Source organism: Artibeus jamaicensis, unplaced genomic scaffold (genome assembly GCF_021234435.1).
Source record: "Artibeus jamaicensis isolate MK-2021 breed Jamaican fruit bat unplaced genomic scaffold, CSHL_Jam_final contig_519, whole genome shotgun sequence".
Classification (NCBI taxonomy): domain Eukaryota; kingdom Metazoa; phylum Chordata; class Mammalia; order Chiroptera; family Phyllostomidae; genus Artibeus; species Artibeus jamaicensis.
The window spans coordinates 52513185-52533685 of NW_026521871.1; the positions used below are offsets into that span (position 1 = coordinate 52513185).

At 51.9% G+C, this 20501-nt stretch overlaps 1 protein-coding gene and 1 pseudogene across 1 annotated transcript in view; one reads left to right on the plus strand and one right to left on the minus strand.

The window, feature by feature from the left end:
- Window positions 1-9623, minus strand: part of SLC6A20 (solute carrier family 6 member 20) — a 28365-nt gene extending 18742 nt beyond the window's left edge. Inside the window, exon 1 of the mRNA XM_037129798.2 lies at window positions 9306-9623. Coding sequence (XP_036985693.2) covers window positions 9306-9426 — 121 coding nt within the window. The 5' untranslated portion in view covers window positions 9427-9623. The remainder of the gene's footprint in view (window positions 1-9305) is intronic.
- On the plus strand, window positions 475-2582 carry LOC119038091 (serine/threonine-protein kinase VRK1-like; annotated as a pseudogene).
- Window positions 9624-20501: the final 10878 nt, after the last annotated feature.

The window sequence follows — 20501 nt, forward strand, 5'->3', positions numbered from 1 at the left end:
CACCTGTGAGGGGTCCAACCAGACAGGTGCAGAAATGTGCAGCCTACCCAGGCACTGTGAGAAATAACGGATTTTTATTTTGGCCACTATTTTTTGTTGTTTCTTAATACTTCAGTGTGTATTTCCTAGAAATTAGGACATTCCCTTACACAGTACCAGTGCAATCAGCAAAATAAAAAAAATTAACACTGAGCCCCAGCCGCGTAGCTCAGTTGGTCAGAGTGTCGTCATTATCCTGAAACACCAAGATGCAGGTTCGATCCCCAGTCAGGGAACATACAAGAATCAACCAATAAATGCATACATGAACAAAACAAGCAATGCATGTCTGTCTCTCTCAAATCAATAAAAGATAGTAGATCAATAAATAATAAATCAGTAGCATAAGTCAATAAAAATGATGCCAAGGCAGGACTGTTCTTTTATCCATAAACCTTTGAACTTTGGCTTTGTGTCTGTATCGGGCAAGTCCGTATGGGCCTGCACCTCCCTCAGAAAGGAGGTGCTGTCGTCGGAGAGGCAGCTTCGGGCCTAACGCACAGCAGACGAGAATAAAGGACCCGTGTGTGCCGTGCGGCAGCGCCATGGAATCGGCGAAAGCCCTGGCGCACCGACGCCTCGTGTTGAAGCGGCTCCGCCTCCAGAGCAGTGTTCTCCTCTCCCAGAACACTTTGCAGCCGGAGTGGGGGGCGCAGTGATCACCGACATGTCAGAAGAGGAACGAAGACCAGGACTGCCCATCGGCCAAGGGGGCTTGGGTTCAAATCTGGCGAGGCGCCCCGTGGTGTAAACGTGGAACCCACGGACGATGGACCAGGGCAAGTTCAGAAATGGATTTGTGCCCATGGCCTGAAGTACCTGGGTGCTCCTGAGTATTAGGGGTCTGGTCTACATGATGAAAATGGAAGAAGGGACAGGTTTATCATGATGGATTGCTTTGGGAGCGACCTTCAGAAAATATATGAAGCAAATGCCAAAAGTGTTTGCCTTGGAAAAAAGTGTCTTGTAGCTAAGCTTCAGAAATCTGGACAGTCTGGAATAGATGCAGTCTGGCCAGAAAGTATCCATCCACATTCTATGAGAGGTGGAGACACTGACTGAAGAAGATAAGAGACTCAAGAAACATCGTACACAGGACAAGGACACCTCAGCCCCCTTCAAGGTCGGTACCTTGGGACCTCACACAGTTCTCCCGGCATCCGTCCCACTGGTCAAAGTGCTCTAGAGAATATCTGTTCACTGGTAGCAGTTTGGAATCGCCCTTAGCAACTGCCGCCTGATGTTCCCTCTGCTCTGGTGGCAGAAGCCGAGGAACGAATTTTGCCACGACACATTTCATGCCAAGATCCTGCATCAAAATCCCCAGATCAGCTTCTGGTTCTCGCACCGTCACTGATCTTTGTGACGGCAGTCTGTGCACGTTCAACACTCTCAGGCGTTCTGCTTGTTGCAGGCCACCCAGAGTGTGGATCCCTTTCAACAGACTCTCAACCATCTTTGAAGCGTTTGTGCCACACTTGCAGTTGTACTGCACTCACTGCATCATCCCCGAAAGCCTCCTGAGTCATCCAAATAGCTTCTGAGGGGGAATGTTCAAGCTTAACACGAAAGTTGATGCAGATTCATTGCTCTCCTAGCTCAGCCATTTTGAATGTGGTGGCCACACAGTACACATGCTCACTCAGTGGCACCTACTGGCCCCTCTGACCAGTAACTACAGTGAAGTCTTCCTTGTTCACACACACACGTTCCAGTCCACTCTCCTTGGTTGCCAGGTTACCTTCATGTCACAAAAACTGTTCTTGTTATATTAACAATGGCTGGGCTTTTTCTGGACAAACCTTGTATTTACAAGCAGGTGTATATACACGGAGATATCAAGGCCTTGAATCTTCTTCCGAACTGCAAGCTCCCTGACCAGGTGTACCTGGCAGATCACAGCCTTGCTAATTGCTACTGCCCAGAAGGAACTCATACAGATTACAAGGAAGACCCCCAAAAGATGTCGCAGAGGCTCTGAGCATTTGCCAGCACCGATGTGCACGATGGGCCAGAACCGTCCAGACATGGAAATGCTTGGAAATACAACTTGGAAATGCTTGGTGATTGTACAGCCCAGGGGCTTAGTGGCTGTATTCCACAGAAGAATAATTTGAAAGATCCTCTCTATGTTAGAGAATCCAAAATGAGACACGGAGAAAATATTGCAGGCTTGAGGGACAAGTTTCTTTCTGAGAGAAACAATCCAGATGAAATCGCTGAGCACATGGAGACGGTGAAGTGATTGGACACTGACTGGACACCCTTTGCAAGGACTAAAATCTACAGGAAGGAAGGACAATGGCGAACTGGCCCTTGGCGTTTCGGGGAATGGAGATCTGGAAGCAAAAACTGTAACAAGGAAGCAAAGGAGAGAAATTGAGAAAAGCACAGGAGCCGGTGTGGAAGATAAGGAACGCTCAGGTGCCCGTCCCAAAGGGAGGAGACAAGCCCAGGAGCCACTCACGGGCTGTGACCCGGTGGTTCATGTCTTCCTTCCATTCCATGTTTCTTCTTTTGCTACTTTAAGTGTTTTCATGTGAGGCTGTGGGCAGGGGCAACAGGGAAATACCTATGTCTTTGAAAAACAAATGTTTCATTAAAATAAATACTTTTTACTAGTTATTAAAGGCAAACTTATACAATTTCAAAATCTTTAGGTTGTATATGCTCTGTAAGCTGTCCCACGCGGTGTGCGAGTTTCTGGACACTTCCAGAAACATGACTGTGATGTGTACTTCGCCAGAGTGTGTATAAAATGTTTGACCAAGCCCTTCCTTTTAAGGAAATATGAAATTTAAAACAAAGGGGACTTTTTTGCTTGATACAAACACATAATTTGTTGTGGCCATAAACATAGTGAAAGGACCACTCTGAGGCATCAGGGCAAAGATCCTCCTCTGGAATAGATTTGCTCTGAGAAACAGAAGAAATGTAGAAAATGTCTTGAACTTGAGCTCTTAGAGTCAAGCGGCCACCGTGTTTGCAGAACAGCACCGGGCGATGATGAAGGAAGGATAAATCAGGAAGAAAAAAGATTAAATAAACAGGAAAAATAGGATGGTTCATTGGAAGCCAATGGAGGCAATAGGGGAAATAAAAAAGATGCCCTTGAGAAATTACCCTGCAGCCCAGAGGAAGAGGGTGGAGAAGTGCAATCGATAAGAGACTGGACGCAGCATGGACTGGTGGCCCTAGAACGTTTTCGCTGGAATGAGGACCGAGGAGAGGAGAGCACCGCGTCCACAGGGCTGGCACGAGCGGCCCTGTAGACATCTCCCGGCGTGGGCGTGGGAAGGGCTCACTAGTCCCCAGTAAAAGTGCTGAAAATGGATTTAACAGCCAGACATGAAGTTTACAAAGTTTTCAGGTGAGAATTGCATATAATATCATATAAACCAACATGATGTCTTATTTATCTAGGATACCTAAGAACTAATTAAAAACGGAATCTGGTGGCAGAGTTCTCCTTCACAGAACTAAAAACCTGAAATAGCTTCACAGAGCAGAGTAACGTCTAGAGTTTTGAGGAAAACACTGTGATTCATTCATGTGGGAAAGACACTGTCAGAGGCGCTTAGAAAGGGAGCCACCCGTTCAGTAGTCCTGAAAACAGAGCCAATCAGTGATGAATTAAAGTGAAGAACTAACTAGTGGCAAACCCACTAAACAGGCTACTCATAACAATGGCGGTGTTAATATAATTATAAAGTAACCCAAATGAGACAAGTAATCCTTGAACGAGAAGGCACGTAACATAAAAAGCAGAAGGTACCACTGTGGGCCCGACCTATCGGCATGGAAAATGGGGAGGAAAAGAACAAGACATAAACACACAGGTCAGTTTTCAACGTTCAGTCTTGATACTGATAGTTAGAGCCAATACGTACACTTTTTCTTTAAACATTAAATGAACTACTGGTAGACTAAAAATGGGATTTATGCCTTTGAAATCACTGGAGGGAAAAAAAAGCAAAGGAGATATACTTCATTTTGTAAAAAGAACAAAATAAAACCCAATAAGAAGAAAACAATAGGTACAAGCATGAGGAGAAATAACAGCAAACATAACATAATAAATATAAACAGAGCAAATTCTTCCACTAAAATATCATCATCATTTGGGTGTAACACTGTAAATGACTTCAAGTTCCACATTGGAGAACGGGGAAGTAAGTTTTGCTACATCTGTAAAGAGAATATTATGGAGCTAAGTCCATATTTTCAAATAATATTAAGTGACCTTAGAAATGATAATTGGTTAAGTAAAAAAAAAAAAAAGCAAGACACTAAATTACATATAAAAGATGGTTCTAAATTTTTTGAAGCCAAAAATGTATTGACAGTCATTTTCTCTGGGTGCTGAAATTTGGGGGGGATTTTGTATTTTATTTCTTTGTTGCATTTTATTTGTATTTCTCTATTTTCTGAATTTTCTACCATGAAGATGTATTACTTTTGTAACCCCCAAACACACACTAATTGGCCATTCTAGAGCACGTTGCTACTTATTTTCCTAATGATCACAGCCAGTACCTTATCTGTTTGTGAAAGCCAAGAATCCCACTGGAAGAGAAATTCCTTGTGTGTGGAACAGATCCCTGCACGCCCTTCTATCTCACTCCAGCTCTTCGAGACCCACAAAGAGACAAATGGGAGTCAAGCACTTTCAGGGGGAAGTTTACTCAGGCTTCCAAACTCCTCCTCTCCCTCCACTTACAGCCTTTGTCCTCTGCAAAGCCCACCTGGTGGGACTCAGTTGCAGGTGGGCCCTGGCCTGACGGGCTGTGGCCCCGGTCCCCATCCTGTGCCCTGCTGGCTCACAGGAGCTCACAAGAGCTGGCTGTGCCCACCTCTTCCCAATTCCACATTCCGGGACATGACTTTGCTTGTCTGCGATTGGCCGTTGTGGGAGTATTGACACTTGGGAATCAGCAAATGCTAGAAATTAGATCCTCCTCCTCCTCCACCAACAGCCAGTTGTCTGGCACTTGTAAAGGGTCACCGCACTGCCTGGTGTCCAGAAGCTGGTGCCTGGAAGGGGGCTTCCTCTAGAGTACGGTCCATGAACCAGTGGCTCTGACCAGCGTCACTGAGGAGTTTGTGGGAAGTGCAGAATGCTGGCCTCCTGGGGGTGGACACCTGAGTTGGAACCTCTGGGGGCGGGGCCCAGCAGTTTGCCAAGCCCTAAGCGCTAAAGAGGAGCAGCAGGGGCTTTGGGTGGAAGGGGGACATCCAGGCTTAGCGTGTTGTTGTCCTACGGCAGGATCAGGTAGCCTTTGGTTTTCCCCTCTTTACGGTTCAAATATCACACAGAGAAAAGTTAGGAGAAAAAAAATCCGTATTTCCACCAGCCACACAACCGTTCTTACTTCTCCACATCCCTCCCATGATTTGAGTTCGTGCTTAACAGAAAAATCAGCCACCAGCACATTTTTTTCCGGCACATCAGCATACAGCACATTTGCATCCTGATTTCTCACTGAACAACTTAGACTTTGGCATGATCACCAAGCCCTGCTGACTTTTTCAAGAAGGGATTTTTGTGTGGTTCTTTCGGCTGCCCTTTTCCCCAGTCTCCAGCCAGCACACTGCACAGAGGTGGTTGGTATCTGGCATGTAATCTGCAGAATTAACATTCCTCGTGCTGAGCCTGGCCAGCAGAGTGGGAAGGAAACCGGCCTCCGGTCACGGGCACGGGCAGAGCCCGGTGGAAAGGGGCACAAGCCCCTAATCCGTTTTATTCTGGCAGGTATTTCGGCACAGCTTGGCTCTGCGGTTTATCAACAGCCCTTTGTCGACCGGGGGTGGGAGGGTCTCAGCGCCGCTGGGAAGAAGTTACATTCCCCTCCGAGCCCTCTGTGGTGCGGTTGGTTTACCCTTGAGCTTTTGGTGAAGACTGGGTCTGAAAGCCACCTGGGTCTGGGGGATGGTAAATCACTTACAGATAGGTGACAAAAGGCTCAGGGAAAACCACCAGCATCCCCACCTCAGGGACCCCCGCGGCTTTTCAGAACAGACCCGGCTCATTCATCCAACAAATATTCATCAGAGCCTCCTCTGATCCAGCCACTGCACAGGGACGGGCCAGTGGGAGACAGAGACTGGAGAACAGCATGTAGGCCTGCAGGGACTCGGGGCCTGACAGGCAGTGGTGACAGTGAGGGAGAAGCCTGGCCTGGGGTCATGGCGTGGGGGTGGGGGGTGGGTGTAGAGTGGGACTGCTCCAGGAGGAAACTGCCCAGGCACAGTGTGGGGGCAGAGTGGGCGTGCCCCACGGAGGGCTGCTCTGAATGGTTGGGGGCGGGGTTAGATCAGTGGCAGGAAATGAGGTAGAAATCAGGACAGGTGTTAGGTGGTCAGGTCCTCACTGAGCCAGGATAAGCTACTTAGTCATTATTCTATAGACACTTAAGGCTGACAGGGTGGCATGCACCCAGCCAGTATCTGTCCACCCCCCATCCATCTATCCACCCATCCATCCATCCACCATCATCCATCCTTCCACCCCATCCATCCATCCATCCATTCACCGCATCCATCCACCCACCATCATCCATCCATCCACCTCCATCCATCCATCCACCTCATCCATCTATCCATCCACCCCATCCATCCATCCATCCATCCATCCATCCACCATCATCCATCCATCCACCTCCATCCATCCATCCACCTCATCCATCTATCCATCCACCCCATCCATCCATCCATCCATCCACCATCATCCATCCATCCACCTCCATCCATCCATCCACCTCATCCATCTATCCACCCACCCCATCCATCCATCCATCCACCATCATCCATCCATCCACCTCCATCCATCCATCCACCTCATCCATCTATCCATCCACCCCATCGATTCATCCACCATCATTCATCTATCCACCCATCTATCCATCTATCCATTTTTCTAGCTGCCTACCAGCTGAATATACTCTACACCCACACAAGATTGTTTTTCTTTCCTTTTCCGGAGTCCTCAAGGTCTTGAGGTTTCCACAGCAACTCCTTGTATCAGGGTGTCAAACTCATTTTCACTGAGGGTCGTCACATCAGCCTCGTGGTCGCCCTCAAAGGGCCCAATGTAACTTTAGGACTGTAGAAATCTAACCACTGCTTAACTAGGGGCAAGGAGCTTGGCACTGCCGCCGGGTAGAAACAAGGCGGAGGGCCGGATTCGGCCCGTGGGCCTTGTGTTTGCCCCTTGTGCCTCGTATCTGTTCTACCGCAGAGCTGCTGGGCCCCGCCTGCGCGCCCCCACAGACTATTCAGGCGAAGGTGCTGTTGGAAACGAGGAAGGAAACACGGCGGACCTCTGGGAAAGAGCGAAGGTGGCGCGGCAGGCGGAGGGGTGCGACACGGACCGGCAAGGAAACGGCAACCCGACAAACACACACGTCAAAAGGCAGCTATGAAACTGCAGCAGCAGCAAACGGCAGCCCACGGCCTCACATCATTTTGATGTATTTATACCCTTAAAATAAAAAAAGAGAGAATTAAGAATGCACTATTTTTAAAAAAACTATGGATTAACCGTTTTGTTTTTTGTTTTTTTTGAGCTGGTGGGAACAAGGGAGAGCAGTGTTTTAGGTCTTAATCTCCTTCCATGGGTTAAATTTTGTAAACACACTCTAGTTAACATCTCTCATTGTCCTTTACGGTGAGACAAATTCATGCATATTATAGAAGACACCACTCACACTCTCACACACACACACACACACACACACACACACACACTCTGTCTCTACAAGGTAAGCAGAAATCACCCACATAACTACTTGTGAACACTTTAGTACAGTGTTTTCATTCTCTTGTCTATTTTAACTTGAGACCATTCATTTTATTCAGTGATCACTGTGACTTTTCCTCCCTCCATGTAACATATGAAATGAGAAAATACGTAACATTTTTTGAAAACACAATCTTAATGGCTATGAAGTTTCCATATTTACTGAACCGGAATCCTTTTAGTGGAAGGCTTAGGAAGTTTCCAGTATTTTGCTTTTATTAAAAGATGGAGACCATCCTCTTATAGTCTGCCTTCTGTCAGAACTCTCATCATTTTCCTTTAGATGGAATTTTAGAAATGGAACAACTAGGAAAAACTTTTTTTTTTTTTTTTTTTTGTAACATGGAGACTTCAATCCCTCTGCCTTCTAAAAGGCACCTGGGCCTCTGCGGAGCTTCTCAGGCCACGGGAGGGTCTCCCGCTCTCTGAACATTACCAGCATGTGCTGTGTGTCTGTGCTGTGTCACTGTCTTTCAGTCTAGTGAGCGTGCTGTGATACTTCAGGGAAAAATTTGTGTTAAAAAAAAAAGCAGAAACAGAATGAATGAATTGCCTTCCTGCTCTCTTTGGTTCCAAACCAAACCAATCATTTTATAAAAAATCTAAAGAAATAGCTCAAGCCCAGAGAGCAGGGTGGCTCATTCCGCGGTGGGGGCGCCGGGTCCTGCAAAGCGAGAGGTTGCCAGTTGGATTCCAGGTCAGGGCACATGCCTGGGCTGCAGTTCGGTCCCCGGTCCAGGCGCGTACAAGAGGCAACGGATGGACGTTTCTCTCAGACTTCGATGTTTCTCTCCCTCTCTGTCTCCCTCCTTTCCCCACTCTGTAAAAGGAAAGAAGGAAGGAAGGAGGGAAAAAAAGGAAGAAATAAAGAAGAGAGGAAGGAAGGAAGGAAGGAAGGAAGGAAGGAAGGAAGGAAGGAAGGAAGGAAGGAAGGAAGGAAGGAAGGAAGGAAGGAAGGAAGGAAGGAAGGGCGAGCTCAAGATCCTTGAATCCGAGTCTCTAATCATGCTTCCAGGAATCTAAGTTTCACAGGTAAAGTAGTGGAACGAGTTTCTGTTGAACTAGCGCGTGTCACACTCACTGGTATTCACACTATTGCCACCTCTCTTCCAAATAGTGTCCCCCACGTCTCCTAGAGCCACAGCCTGGCCAACGAGCCTGTGGTGGGGGGCTTGGCAGCCCCTGGGATGGGGCTGGGGGTGCAGAAGGTGGGGGGCGGCTTCGGACGGGGCTCCAGGTGTGACCTGAGATGCCCCGAGTCCGACTCCCGGCCCTGCAAACCGACGATCGCATTAACACGCTCTGAGCCTCGGTTTACTGGGGTGGAACAGGGGGCGCGTCCCAGCGCGCACCCCCAGGAGCGTCGGGGCCGAGTGCCGTTCTGCACCGAGCGCGCCGGCGACGCCCGCCCGCCGGGGACGCGCGCAGCCCCGCGGCCCGAGCCGCGCGGCGCGGAGCCCGCACTCACCTCCGCCGTACATCTGGCACAGGTAGGGGAAGCGCCACACATTGCCCAGGCCCACGGCGTAAGAGATGCAGGCGAACACGAACTGCAGCGGATTGGCCCACAGCGGCCGCGCTTTCTCCATGGCCCTGAGCTCGCGCACTGGCTTCCCGCCCCAGCGCCCGCACGTCTGTTGTGCTGCGCGGCCGCCAGGAGCGCCGTCCCGCCCCGGCTCAGCCTGGGGGTGGCCCCGTGCCACAGACACTCGGTCGCGTTTTAATTGCTAATCTTATTAACGTGCGCCCCTCGGAGTGGCGAGGCTGGTAAATGGATGACGGTGAGCCCCACCCCGCCTAGCTCCGGGGCAGGGAAGGTGCCCCAGGTGGCGGGATAGAGGGCGGCGCCCAGTCCCCTCGGGCTGGACCTCTGGGCTCGTGGGTGAGTGAGCCCTGGTCTCCCGGGAGTGGTCAGACTCCCTCAATCACTCCCGCATCATTTATTGAGTGCCTGCTGTGTGCCAGGCGTTGGGGACAGGGCTGTGAACCTGCCTGCAGCTGTCATTCCAGTAGGGGGACTGGATGAAATGTCCCGTTTTCCACTGTTACTGACCCAGGGAACGGATAATCTCATCTAGTTTATTGTAGCCCACACGTAACACCCTGAGAAGCGAGGAAGGCAACTGAGGCAAAGCAAGGGGGTTAACAGCGTCAGGGGTGGGCTGGGATGGCCAGGGAGGGCTTCCCAGAGGACACCTGACATTTGCGCAGGAACAGGAAGGAAGCCAAGGCCCACGGCTTTGCAGTAAAGCAGGAGGTCAGGCTTCAGTCTCAGCCGCGCCACTGACTTCGCTGAGCCTGTTTCCACATCTGTAATGGGAACAAATGTTTCCCGCCTCCCGAGGGCTCATGTGAGAAGGAGTCTGTAACTTAGCTGCTTGGCACATAGTAAGTGCTCAGTAAAGGGGCTGTGACTGTCAGTCCCCAGTAGGTGCAGGAATCCACGTTTGATACACTATGTAAGTTCATATGGATGACACACTTTGGACAGTGCCTGGTCCACGGTAAGAGCGAAGAACGTGCCTGGTAAGTAAATACATACATACATGCGATTAAAAAGAGGTGAGAAGCCAAGTTGCTAGGGGAACTCTTCCTTGAAGCCAAAATGAAATCACCACTTTGGGACAGTCCCTAGCCTCACTCTCCCTGGAGTTCCTGCTTGGCTGGTGGCAGAGGAGAAGGGGGAGTGGTGAGGAAGGCAGAGGCTCCCCAGACACATTACTTGTCCTTGAACTTTCTACCTCCAAAAAAGCATAGCGGAAAAGTCCAGCAATCCAGCAGGAGAAACTCTTTTGATTTTTAAAAAACTCTAGACTCTAGAGTGATTTTTTTTTTTAACCCCTTGTCTCTCCCTGAAGGAACCCTGGTTTTTATTGCTACAGACTAGGTTTCAGCTGCTTTGACCTTCGCAGGAATGGACTCCGATGGTCTGAGCCCTTCCGTGCCTGGCTTCGTTTGTGGGGTTTGGTCATGTCCCAGTGTGCAGCTGCAGGCTGTTCCCTCTCACGGCTCCGTGGAGCTCCGTGGTGCTCCGTGGTGTGGGTGCACTCTGGTCTGTGACTCGTGGATGTCCGTGTGGTCTCCAGTTTGGGGCTCTAATGAATGAAGTGGTAATGACATTCTGGTGTGTGTAGTGGCCGGGCCGCTCTGGGCCGTGTATGTCTGTGTCAACCACAGTAGGTGTTGCCCAACTGTTTCTAGAGAGGTCATACCAGTTTGCACTCCCACGGGTTTCGGTTGCTTTGCATCCTCACTGACTTTTGTCATTCTGTGTTTAAAGGTCTACCCAGTCTTGCACCTGAAACCTGCATAATTGTGTTCACCAGTGTCACCTCGTACATCCAAGAAAAAGAAAAAGAAAGTCCCACTCAGTGTAGGCAGTTAGACAGACATGAGCAGGGCAAACACAATAGGCCAGTTTCAGAAAGTCACCAGGGTGGAGAGCTGTGGATGCCCAGCAATGAGCAAAACTGGGAAGACAAGGACCTCTCCCCTGGGGTGACTTTTCCTCCCCTAGCTTATCACTGATCCTGCGTTTTGAAGCCTCCGCATTCTTCTCCCTAAAGATAACATCTAGGCCTCAGTGGTAGTTCAGCTCCAGGCCCAGAATGCAGCGAAACCAGACAAGTGAAGCCACAGCTGTCTCAGGACCAGCTGCACTGACTAATGACCCCTGGCACCAACTAGTCGTTGGAGACCAGGACCCGGAAAGAGCACACCTGGAAAACCGATGAAAATCTATTGAGATCCTCCCTTGAGAGCTCCCCTAAGATCCTGCCCATACAAAACTCTAAGGGACCCCACGAGACTTGCAACCAGGGGAGCAGTGGGACAGCGGCAGCTCGTCCCAGGCTCAGCCCCCGACCCTGGCTCCAGGGTCCCCTTCCCTCTGACTTCCCAGTGAGCCAAAGCAGCCCCACCTGGGCTCTCCTGTGGCTTCTTCTACCCTAGGCCCTTCCTTGTTTCACTGTCCCAGCTTTATAGCAAACATCCCTTCTGACTGTGCTTTTGCCATGGCCAATAAATGGTTGTTATACTTTCTCTCTGGACTAAAATCTTTCCTTTGCAGACATAGACAGCTCACTGTGGCTTCAAATTTTATTTTTTTAATGTGCACATATTTTATTATTATTTTTACCATATTTTTTGCATTACCATTTATCCCCCTTGTACCTTCTTCCACCTCCATGCAACCCCTCCCCCACAATCATCACACCATTGTCTGTGTCCATGGGTCCTTTTTCTTTTTTGCAATCTCCCCCACCATCCTCCCCTCAGAGAGCAGCTGTGAGCCTGCTCTCTATGAATCTGTCTCTGTTTGCGTGTTCAGTTTGTTCATTAGATTCCACGTATGAGTGAGATCATACGGTACTTGTCTTTCTCTGACTGGCTTATTTCACTTGGCATAATGTTCTCCAGGTCCATCCATGCTGTTGCAAAGGGAAACTTTTCTTCTTTTTTATGACTGAGTAGTATTCCATTGTCTAAATGTCCCATAGTTATTTTATCCACTCATCTGCTGATGGACACTTGGGCTGCTTCCAGATCTTGGCTATTGTAAATAACGCTGCAATGAACATAGGGGTGCAAATATTCTTTCATTCTTTCATGAAAGTGTTTTGGGTCTCTTTAAATGAATCCCAAGAAATGGAATCTCTGGGTTATAAGGCAGATCCATTTTTACTTTTTTGAGGAGCCTCCATACTGTTTTCCACGGTGGCTGCCCCAGTCTGCTTTCCCACCACTGGTGCACGAGGGTTCCCCTTTCTCCACATCCTCCCCAGCACTTGCTGTTTGTCGATTTATTGATGATAGCTACGGTGAAGTGATATCTTACTGTAGTTTTAATTTGCATGTCTCTGATGATCAGTGACGTTGAGCATCTTTTCACGTCTGTTGGCCACCCGTAGGTCCCTTCCCTGATGCTGAGAAGGCTGCACACCTCTCCGCAGGCCAATTGGGTCGTTTGGGTGTCGGCTTTCAGGAAGTACCTGTTCAGGCCTTTTGCCAGTGTGTCATGGGCTTGTCTTTTTCTATTGACTTACGGCTCCTTCTGTGTTCCGGACACGAGTCCTCTGTCAGTTTCGTGTCTTGGCCCTTTCTTCTCAGTCTGTGAGTTGCCTTTTTATTGCCAGTGGTGTCTTCTGATGAACAGATGATCTTACTTCTAACAAAGAGTTACCGATCTTTTCCTGTAAGGTTCTCCTTTTAGTTTGAATCGCACACATCCTGTTGAAGGACTGCCTCCTTTATCAACTGCCAGGTCAGGGAAATATTCCTGAGAACTTAAATTTGTTGGAGACTCAGTCTCAGGAATCCAGAGATAGTGCCGCCTTTGTAATGTTGTTGAGTAGTTTTGTTTTAAGATTTTGTTTTCAGAGAGAGGAGAAGGGAGGGAGAAACAGAGGGAGAGAAACATCAGTGCGTTGCCTCTTGCACGCCCCCAACCAGGACCAGGCCCACAGCCCAGGCGTCTGCCCTGACCAGGAATTGAACGGGCGACCTTCTGCTCTGCGGGACGACACCCAACCCCCTGAGCCACGCAGGTCAGGGCTGTTGTTGAGCAGTTCAGACGGAGGCACGTTGCTGCCTCCAGCTTGTCCGCTTCCCACACTCTCGTTCTCACAAACGAGTTTCCCCAGTTGGCACCCAGCTCCTCGGTGGCGTTGAGGAGCTGGGCACCTCAGGGCGGTGCCCACAGAGATGTCTGCCACCTGGGACAGCAGGCTGCTTGGACTTGGTTGGTTTCTCATGAGCAAGGCCCCTCTTCCTCTCCCCACTTGTCGGCATCAGGCCCCTCCCTCCATCCACACGGCCAGGCTTCCCAGATCCCGCCCTGGACGTGCAGCCCTCGGTGGGCTGTGGAGCACAGGGAGACCCCCCAGACAGTCCTGCAGCAGGACTACGGTGGTGGGGCAGACGCTCAGGGCTGCCCACACCTTCCTGAAACCCATCTGAGCACTCTAATCTGACCTGACCTGAACCTGTTCTGGCTGCTAGAAGTGGAAAGAACAGGCCTGGGAGGGGTGGGGGCGCTTGCGCAGGGAGCCGGCTGAGCAGGTGGTGCAGACTGGCCGGGCAGCTGGCATCCAAAGCTCTGATTGGTAGCCTTTGCCAACATCCTAGGTGTAATATTCCCACAATGGCCAGCTCCCAGCTCTCAGCGTGGAGTCCCCAAGGGAGGAGTTGGGGAGGGACACACAGTGGCACCCCCCCCATGTTGGCTTGTTACCCTACATATGCAAGACCACACCTAACAGTGTAGCAAATAATTAGGAGGCTGGGTGTGGGATAAATATCACCCCCCATTTGAAATCATTTATGGAACTTAGTTTTAAAAGAATGGCCCTGTTTAACGATCAGCTCACAAATTCCTGAAAGTGCACCCTCTGGCCCCCACCAGCCTGTAGGGGCTGGCCTCAGGACACCCCACCCACCCGGGCCCTGGGGCCAGGCAGCTGCTCCGTGTGGCAGAGCTGTCAAACCAGACGCAGCACCTGGAAGGAGGACAGGTGCTATCTGATTTCCAGAAGAGGGTGGGGACAGAAGGGACAGCCAGGACTGGGTCACACAGGTGTGGCAGTGGCCTGGCACCAGGGTGCCAGCTTCCTGCTGCACCAGTGTGCTCACCCCGGGGAACCCAGGGTGACTTGCCCCCATTTGGCGGCTCCCACTTCCCCACAAGATAAAGTCCGAAGCGCTCAGCCTGGTCTATAAAGCCCTGAAGAATTTTTATTTTTAATCGGGCCCTGGGGCATTTGACCCCTGCTCACCTAGGCCCCAGGAGAAGCTCGACTTTTCATCTTCTGGAGCACGTGCATTTTCACACTTCCGGGCAGGTGCTGCAGCCCGGAACACCTTCCTGCTTCTCCTCCCCAGAAAAGCCTGTCTGTCCTTCTGCACCCAGGTGACGTAGCCCCCTGCCTGCAGCCAGATGCCCCCAAGCCTGGGGTGCACCTACTGTTTGTAAGGCCGCCCCAACAGAGCAAGCCTGCACCTCTGCACCAGGGCGGCAGCGTGTCTTCCTCATCTCCCCCGCCCCCCCATGCGAGGGGCTCCCGTCTGGGCCCCACTAAAAGGCAGTCGTCCCAGGAGAACCCTGAGTGGAATCTGAGCACTTAGGCATAAATTCTGTGCCAGGGGCCTGCCAGGCTGGGGCTCCGAGCAGAGCCTGTGGATGAGACCGTCCTCCCGCCCTGCTCTCCAAGGTGCCCACTCACTCTCCCTCTGCGAGGCAGCACTGGGGTTGCCGGGAGGCCGGCCCCGCTCGGGAGGTGAAGAAGAGGGTCTTCCCAACAGCCTGGGGGAGCCCTGCCTCAGGGGTGTGTATGTGTGCTTATGCATGTGTACATGTATGTATTTGCATGTGTGTGTGAACATGCGTGGGAGTATGTGCTGCTGAGGAAGTGCCACCGATTGCTCCTGAAGCCATGCCAGCTGCAAGGTGGGGAACACCAATTCCTTCATCTGCACCCCAGTCCCCAACGCCTCCCACTGCCTGTCTAGTCTCCTGGGACCGGGACCCCGCCGGGCCCCCATCTCCTCAGTGCCTCCCGCTGGCCTGGGCCTCAGGGTCGGCCATTGCCACATATTCCCCTCCTACCCACCTTTGTCCCCAGTCCTTTCACGGTCTCTCAGCCTTCTGCCGCCCAAACTCGAGGGTCTCTGGGATCCCTGGACTGCTGTGAGGGGTCCTGGAACAACCTCAGAGCTGTGGTACAAACACAAAACATGAGACCTCAGCAGGGCCTTGCCGCTGCTCTCCCCCATGGGCCATCCCTGGAGGAAGCCCTGTGGCCCTGGCCCAGGGGTCCGCTCCTCTCTGCAGGTGCCTCCAACCTCCCTTTCCAACCCCCTGCCCTCACTGTCAACGCGTCCAAGGTCCTGAGAACCATGTAGATGGCTAGACAGCTGAAGGACCCCCGAAGGACACCCCTCCAGGCTGGGTGCCCCTCCCTGGGTGAGGGTCTGCTCCTTGCCCTCCCACTGCCATCCCTGCTCTCCCTGGCGCTGCTGATTGTGTGTGTGTGCGTGTGTGTGTGTGCATGCGTGTGGTTCACAAAGTTGAGTACAACTCATACAACAGCTTCAACCGACCGGGCGCCAGAATCGATAGGACTGCGAGAGGAAACCGATGATCTTGCCCTCAGGAGAGGGACCGTGCACTCCTGCATCCGCCCGTGATGGATGAGAGCCAAGAGTAAAAAGAAAGAGCAGGAAGTGAAAATAATATGAGTCTCTACCATAAGAACCAAGTGGACCTTCTAGAAATGAAAAAGTCAATAATTAAAATTGGAGCCTCAGTGGATGGGCTTAAAACTGGATCAGACATGACTGAGGATCCGACGAACTCAACGATGGGTCAGAGGGAATTTTCTGGAGCATAGTGTGGGGAGACAGACAAAAGTATGAAAAAGCAAAGGTATATAAGTACAACATGTAGGGAAATAAAGTCTCATAGATGCCTACCTAGAATTCTAGAGGGAGAGAGAGAGAAACTGGGACCGCGTCACTAAGAGCTCAGCACTCCCCGCCACGGATTCACGCAGCCCAGTGGTTTCCGTGTAGGATTTTTTAAAAAGGGAAAGAAATAAAGCAGCCCATTAAAGTACATCATCATCACGATGCTCTTAATCATGTCAAAATTCTCACTGTGAAAAGGGTTTAACTTGGGGGGTTTTGAGGAAGCAAGGTAGAATTTAAATCTTGGACAGGGAGACTAGCAGGTGACTCAGAAGGGTAAGGGTTAAAATGTTCTAAGTCGGTGAATAACTTTAGCCTTTGTGAAAGTTTGCCACGTAAAAATTTCAAGTTGTCCCCAGATGCTTTCGATAGCTGGTTCGGGTCCAACCAGAATTCCTACAGTGCATTTGGTTGTTATGCACAGGGGCGCTTTCAGGACAGGTTCACCCTTTTAAAAATTTTCATGACATTAACTCCCGAGGAGACCAGGCTGACTGTTCAAATGGCAGAACGTCCTCCACTCCAGGATGGTCTGAGTGTTTCCCGGGGGTCACGTGACACTGCCTGTCCCCCCGCCCCCGCCCCCGGAGCGTGCCCACTGCAGTCTGCACACGGTCTGTATCACGCATTTGCCACAGCATCGTCCCCTCGCTTAGGGGGCAAGGTACATAACCTTTCGGGTTTACATTTTATATTTTCAAAACAGGAGAGAGTAGCAGCCCTCGTCACGGAACACTTCCAGGCCATTTGGACTATCGGGCAAATCTAACAAGGGCAGGGAGGCCCCAGGATGACAAGGAACCACCGGCCAGGCCTGCGGGCAGGGTGGCCTTTAGAGCTGGCCCCGGGGCAGCGGCTGCTGGCTCTGGCCCTGGCTCCAGCCCTGGCTCCGGCCCTGGCTCCGGCCCTGCTTTGCTGTGAGGCTCGGGAACACCAGCGGGACGCCGTGGCAGCCGTGAGCGGGAGAAAAGGAAAAGCTGCCTGAGGTTTGAGAGCAGAGAAGCCATAACCTAAAGCACTGCAGGCAAGTGCTGAGATACGCGTTTGCACTCACACATGGGCACTTCACCAACACACACCGGGAACCCCTCAGGGCTCCGTGAGACAGGGAGCTCAGCAAAGAAACAGAAGGGACACGCTGTGTCCTTGTGCCCACGTGCCCCTTCCAACAGCTTCAGCAGAGCAACCTGAGAAGGATTTTCTGGCCACCGATGCTCGTGCCCCCAGAGTGACTGATTTGGTAAACAGGACCCAGGGGGCCTCGTCCAGAAAGGCCCCGATGGGACACCCAGGCACTGTTTTTCAGGTCGGAGGGGACAGATGCAGGAACGAGCTGATGTGGGAAACACTGCGGCCTCTCCCCACGACCACTCAGCTGATCACCCCCCATCAGGGAGACGGGCCACGTGCTGTGCAAACCCCTGGCCGAGAGTGGGGAGGCACCCGCCTGTTCCTCTTGTTGGTGTTGGCCGAGTGTGTCCCTGCCCCTCAGGTGTGCTTGCTGGGGACGAGCAGTCAGGACCAAGGAGGAGGCGTGGTCTGGTGCAGAAAAACAGACGGGGCACTGTGAAAATATTTCCAGGGTCAGAGTGTCCCTGGGGCCGCGCTGCCTCGGTCAGCGGCCCCCGGGGACCGTGCCTGTGTCCCACTGCGCTGCCCCAGGCTTGTTCTTGCCTCTCGCAGCGGGATGGGCCCTCGCAATTCCATCTGCCAGGAAACACGTGGGTTCCCCTCACAAGCTCCGTGGTTCGAGTTGTACCGGATTCCTTCCGGCTCTCAGTGTGGACACGGAGAATGCAGATTCCCAGGCCCCCTCACCTCTTGAGTCAGGGCCTGGTGTTAACGAGACCCCAGGGATGGGTAGGCACATTGAGGTCTTGGGGTGCACCGGGCTCTTCGTCCTGGCTGCACATCAGAATCACCCGCTGAGCTTGTGAAGCACCGGTGCAGGGTTCCGGCGAAGCACCTACTTGCTGGGGTCTCTTGGATGCTTTGCTTTGTGACGCTGCAAGGTGGCCAGCAAGGCTCCCTGTCCCCGGGAGAGGGAGAACGTCCTCACTAGCTCTCCGAGTTTATTTTATCGACGTCTACAGAGTCCTCCTCCCTGTCCCATTGTCCCCAATGCCTGCTTTTCCACCTTTTCAATTTCTTCCCTAAAATGCATTCAGACTCAAGTGAAAAAAAAAAAAGCCTTCAAGGTAATTTTGTTGCAAATGCAGCACAGATTTCTTCTCACGAACTTGAGGAGCCCGCTTGCCCAGGAGCCGCCTTGCCCGGAACAGCTGGCAAGCTCTCTGGGGGTGGCTTTGCTGGGCTGACGCTCGGTGGCATCACGGGGCACTCGGACCCACCCGTTCCCCTTTCCCAACGTGCACCCACCGAGTTACACTTCGTTCTGCTCTGCCGGTTGTGCTTTTCATGTGTTCAGTACTTCATACATGATGACATGCACCTACACGGCACGGCTGCCCATGTGTCGTGGGACACATGGCTAGACTGCTGGTGCCCACATAGCCATGGCCCCAGTGAAGACAAAGGGCCATTTCCACACTACCTTTTCCGTGTCTTTCAGCCCCCCCGACGGCGAGATTCCCCCCAGCCTAACTTTTAGGGTGGCTGTTTCTTAGGTTGTTGTTTTCACCGTGGGCGCACGGTGTCCCCCTTCTCTGTACATTCCACTGTAACCTCCGAACCCCCCTCCCGGCCCCTCGCTTTTCCCTCCAAACCCCGTTTCCTCGAGGTTTCTCGGTCACGCTCCCTCCAGGGGCAGGGAGCCCCTGTGTTTGCAGACGAGAGCAGGAGTGATCAGGGTGCTTTGGCCGGACACCGAAGCTCCTTCTCCGTGGTCACTCAGGGCCCCTGCCACCTGTCGTGGGGGTGGCCAGTGCCCTTCCAGACCCCACTAGCCACCCCTTTCTTTCTGGTTTTAGCCTCATTCCATATATCCTGAAGACGTAGCCTGGTTTTGAACTTCATGCAGATGGAACCGTCATGTCTGTCCTCGTTGAGTTTCGGTTTTGTCTGACGCCCAACCTGAGGGACCCGCCTGGGCTCCGTGTGGCTGCAATGCGTGTGTTCCCCCTGCTGGGGACACTCACTCCGGTGGTACCGATCGTGGGTTTTCAGTGGGACGTACTCTGTGATCCCGTCCACAGGCCTTTGTCGAGACTTGCCTCACAGTCCAGGGTGCAGGCAGTTTTCGTGGACATTCTGCAGGTGCTTACAGAGAAAGCGAGGCCATGGCCGGGAGGATTGCTCCCGGTGCCGGGGGACCAAGTTCGCCAGCGCCCGGCTGCTGTCCCCGTGTCTTCACTGGTGTTCTGTGGAGAGAAGTGTGCCAGTATCTTCCACCTCTCACTGTGTTGGTTCTTACTTTGCAGATGAAGCTGTTTGGGGCAATCGGACTCTAGAGCTGCACAAAAATAAATTTCTGTTTTAATTGGACCTTTATGGTGGTTTTTTCCATTACTATTTAGCCCTCCTCCTCCCTCGCCCTCAGGAATCACCACACTGTTGTCCGTGTCCATGAGTCCCTGTCCTGTCCCTCCGCCCCCCAACCCCGCCCCCATCCTGCTCTCCATCTACGAGTCTGTCTCTGTTTTGCTTGTTAGTCCAGTGTGTTCGTTAGATTCCACGTGGGAGTGGAATCACGTGGCACTTGACTTTCTCTGACTGGCTTATTTCACTTACGTCACGTTCCCCAGGTCCACCCATGCACATTTCTGTCGTTCTGAACCACGAAGTGTGTGGTCATTTGTCACTCCAGCCCTAGGAAACTACCATACCTACCATATGACTTATTTGTGTTACTGTCTGTTATTTTCTATTTTCCCGCCCTGTTAGTTCCACGAGGGCACAGATTATTATTTGTTCACAGTGTGTTTCAAATCCCAGTGCCGGGCATGGAGCCGCCGCTCCAGCCCGATGAAGGCCTGGTGTTACTCAGGCAGAGCGGCAGCTGCCGGTTGAAGAAAGATTTCTGCGGTTTAGCCGAATGAAGGGACGGCGCCGCGGTCGCATGCTGGAGTGCTCTCTGACACCAAGGCGCCGACTCGGACACGGGGACACGCACCAGTGCGGGTGAGCCTGAAACACTCTGCTGAGTGAAAGAAGGCAGATGTGAAATGAGAGACTACTGTATGATCTCACCAGATGAAACTGGAGAAAAGGCAAGTCCAAGGGCCCAGAGAGAACGCCGGTC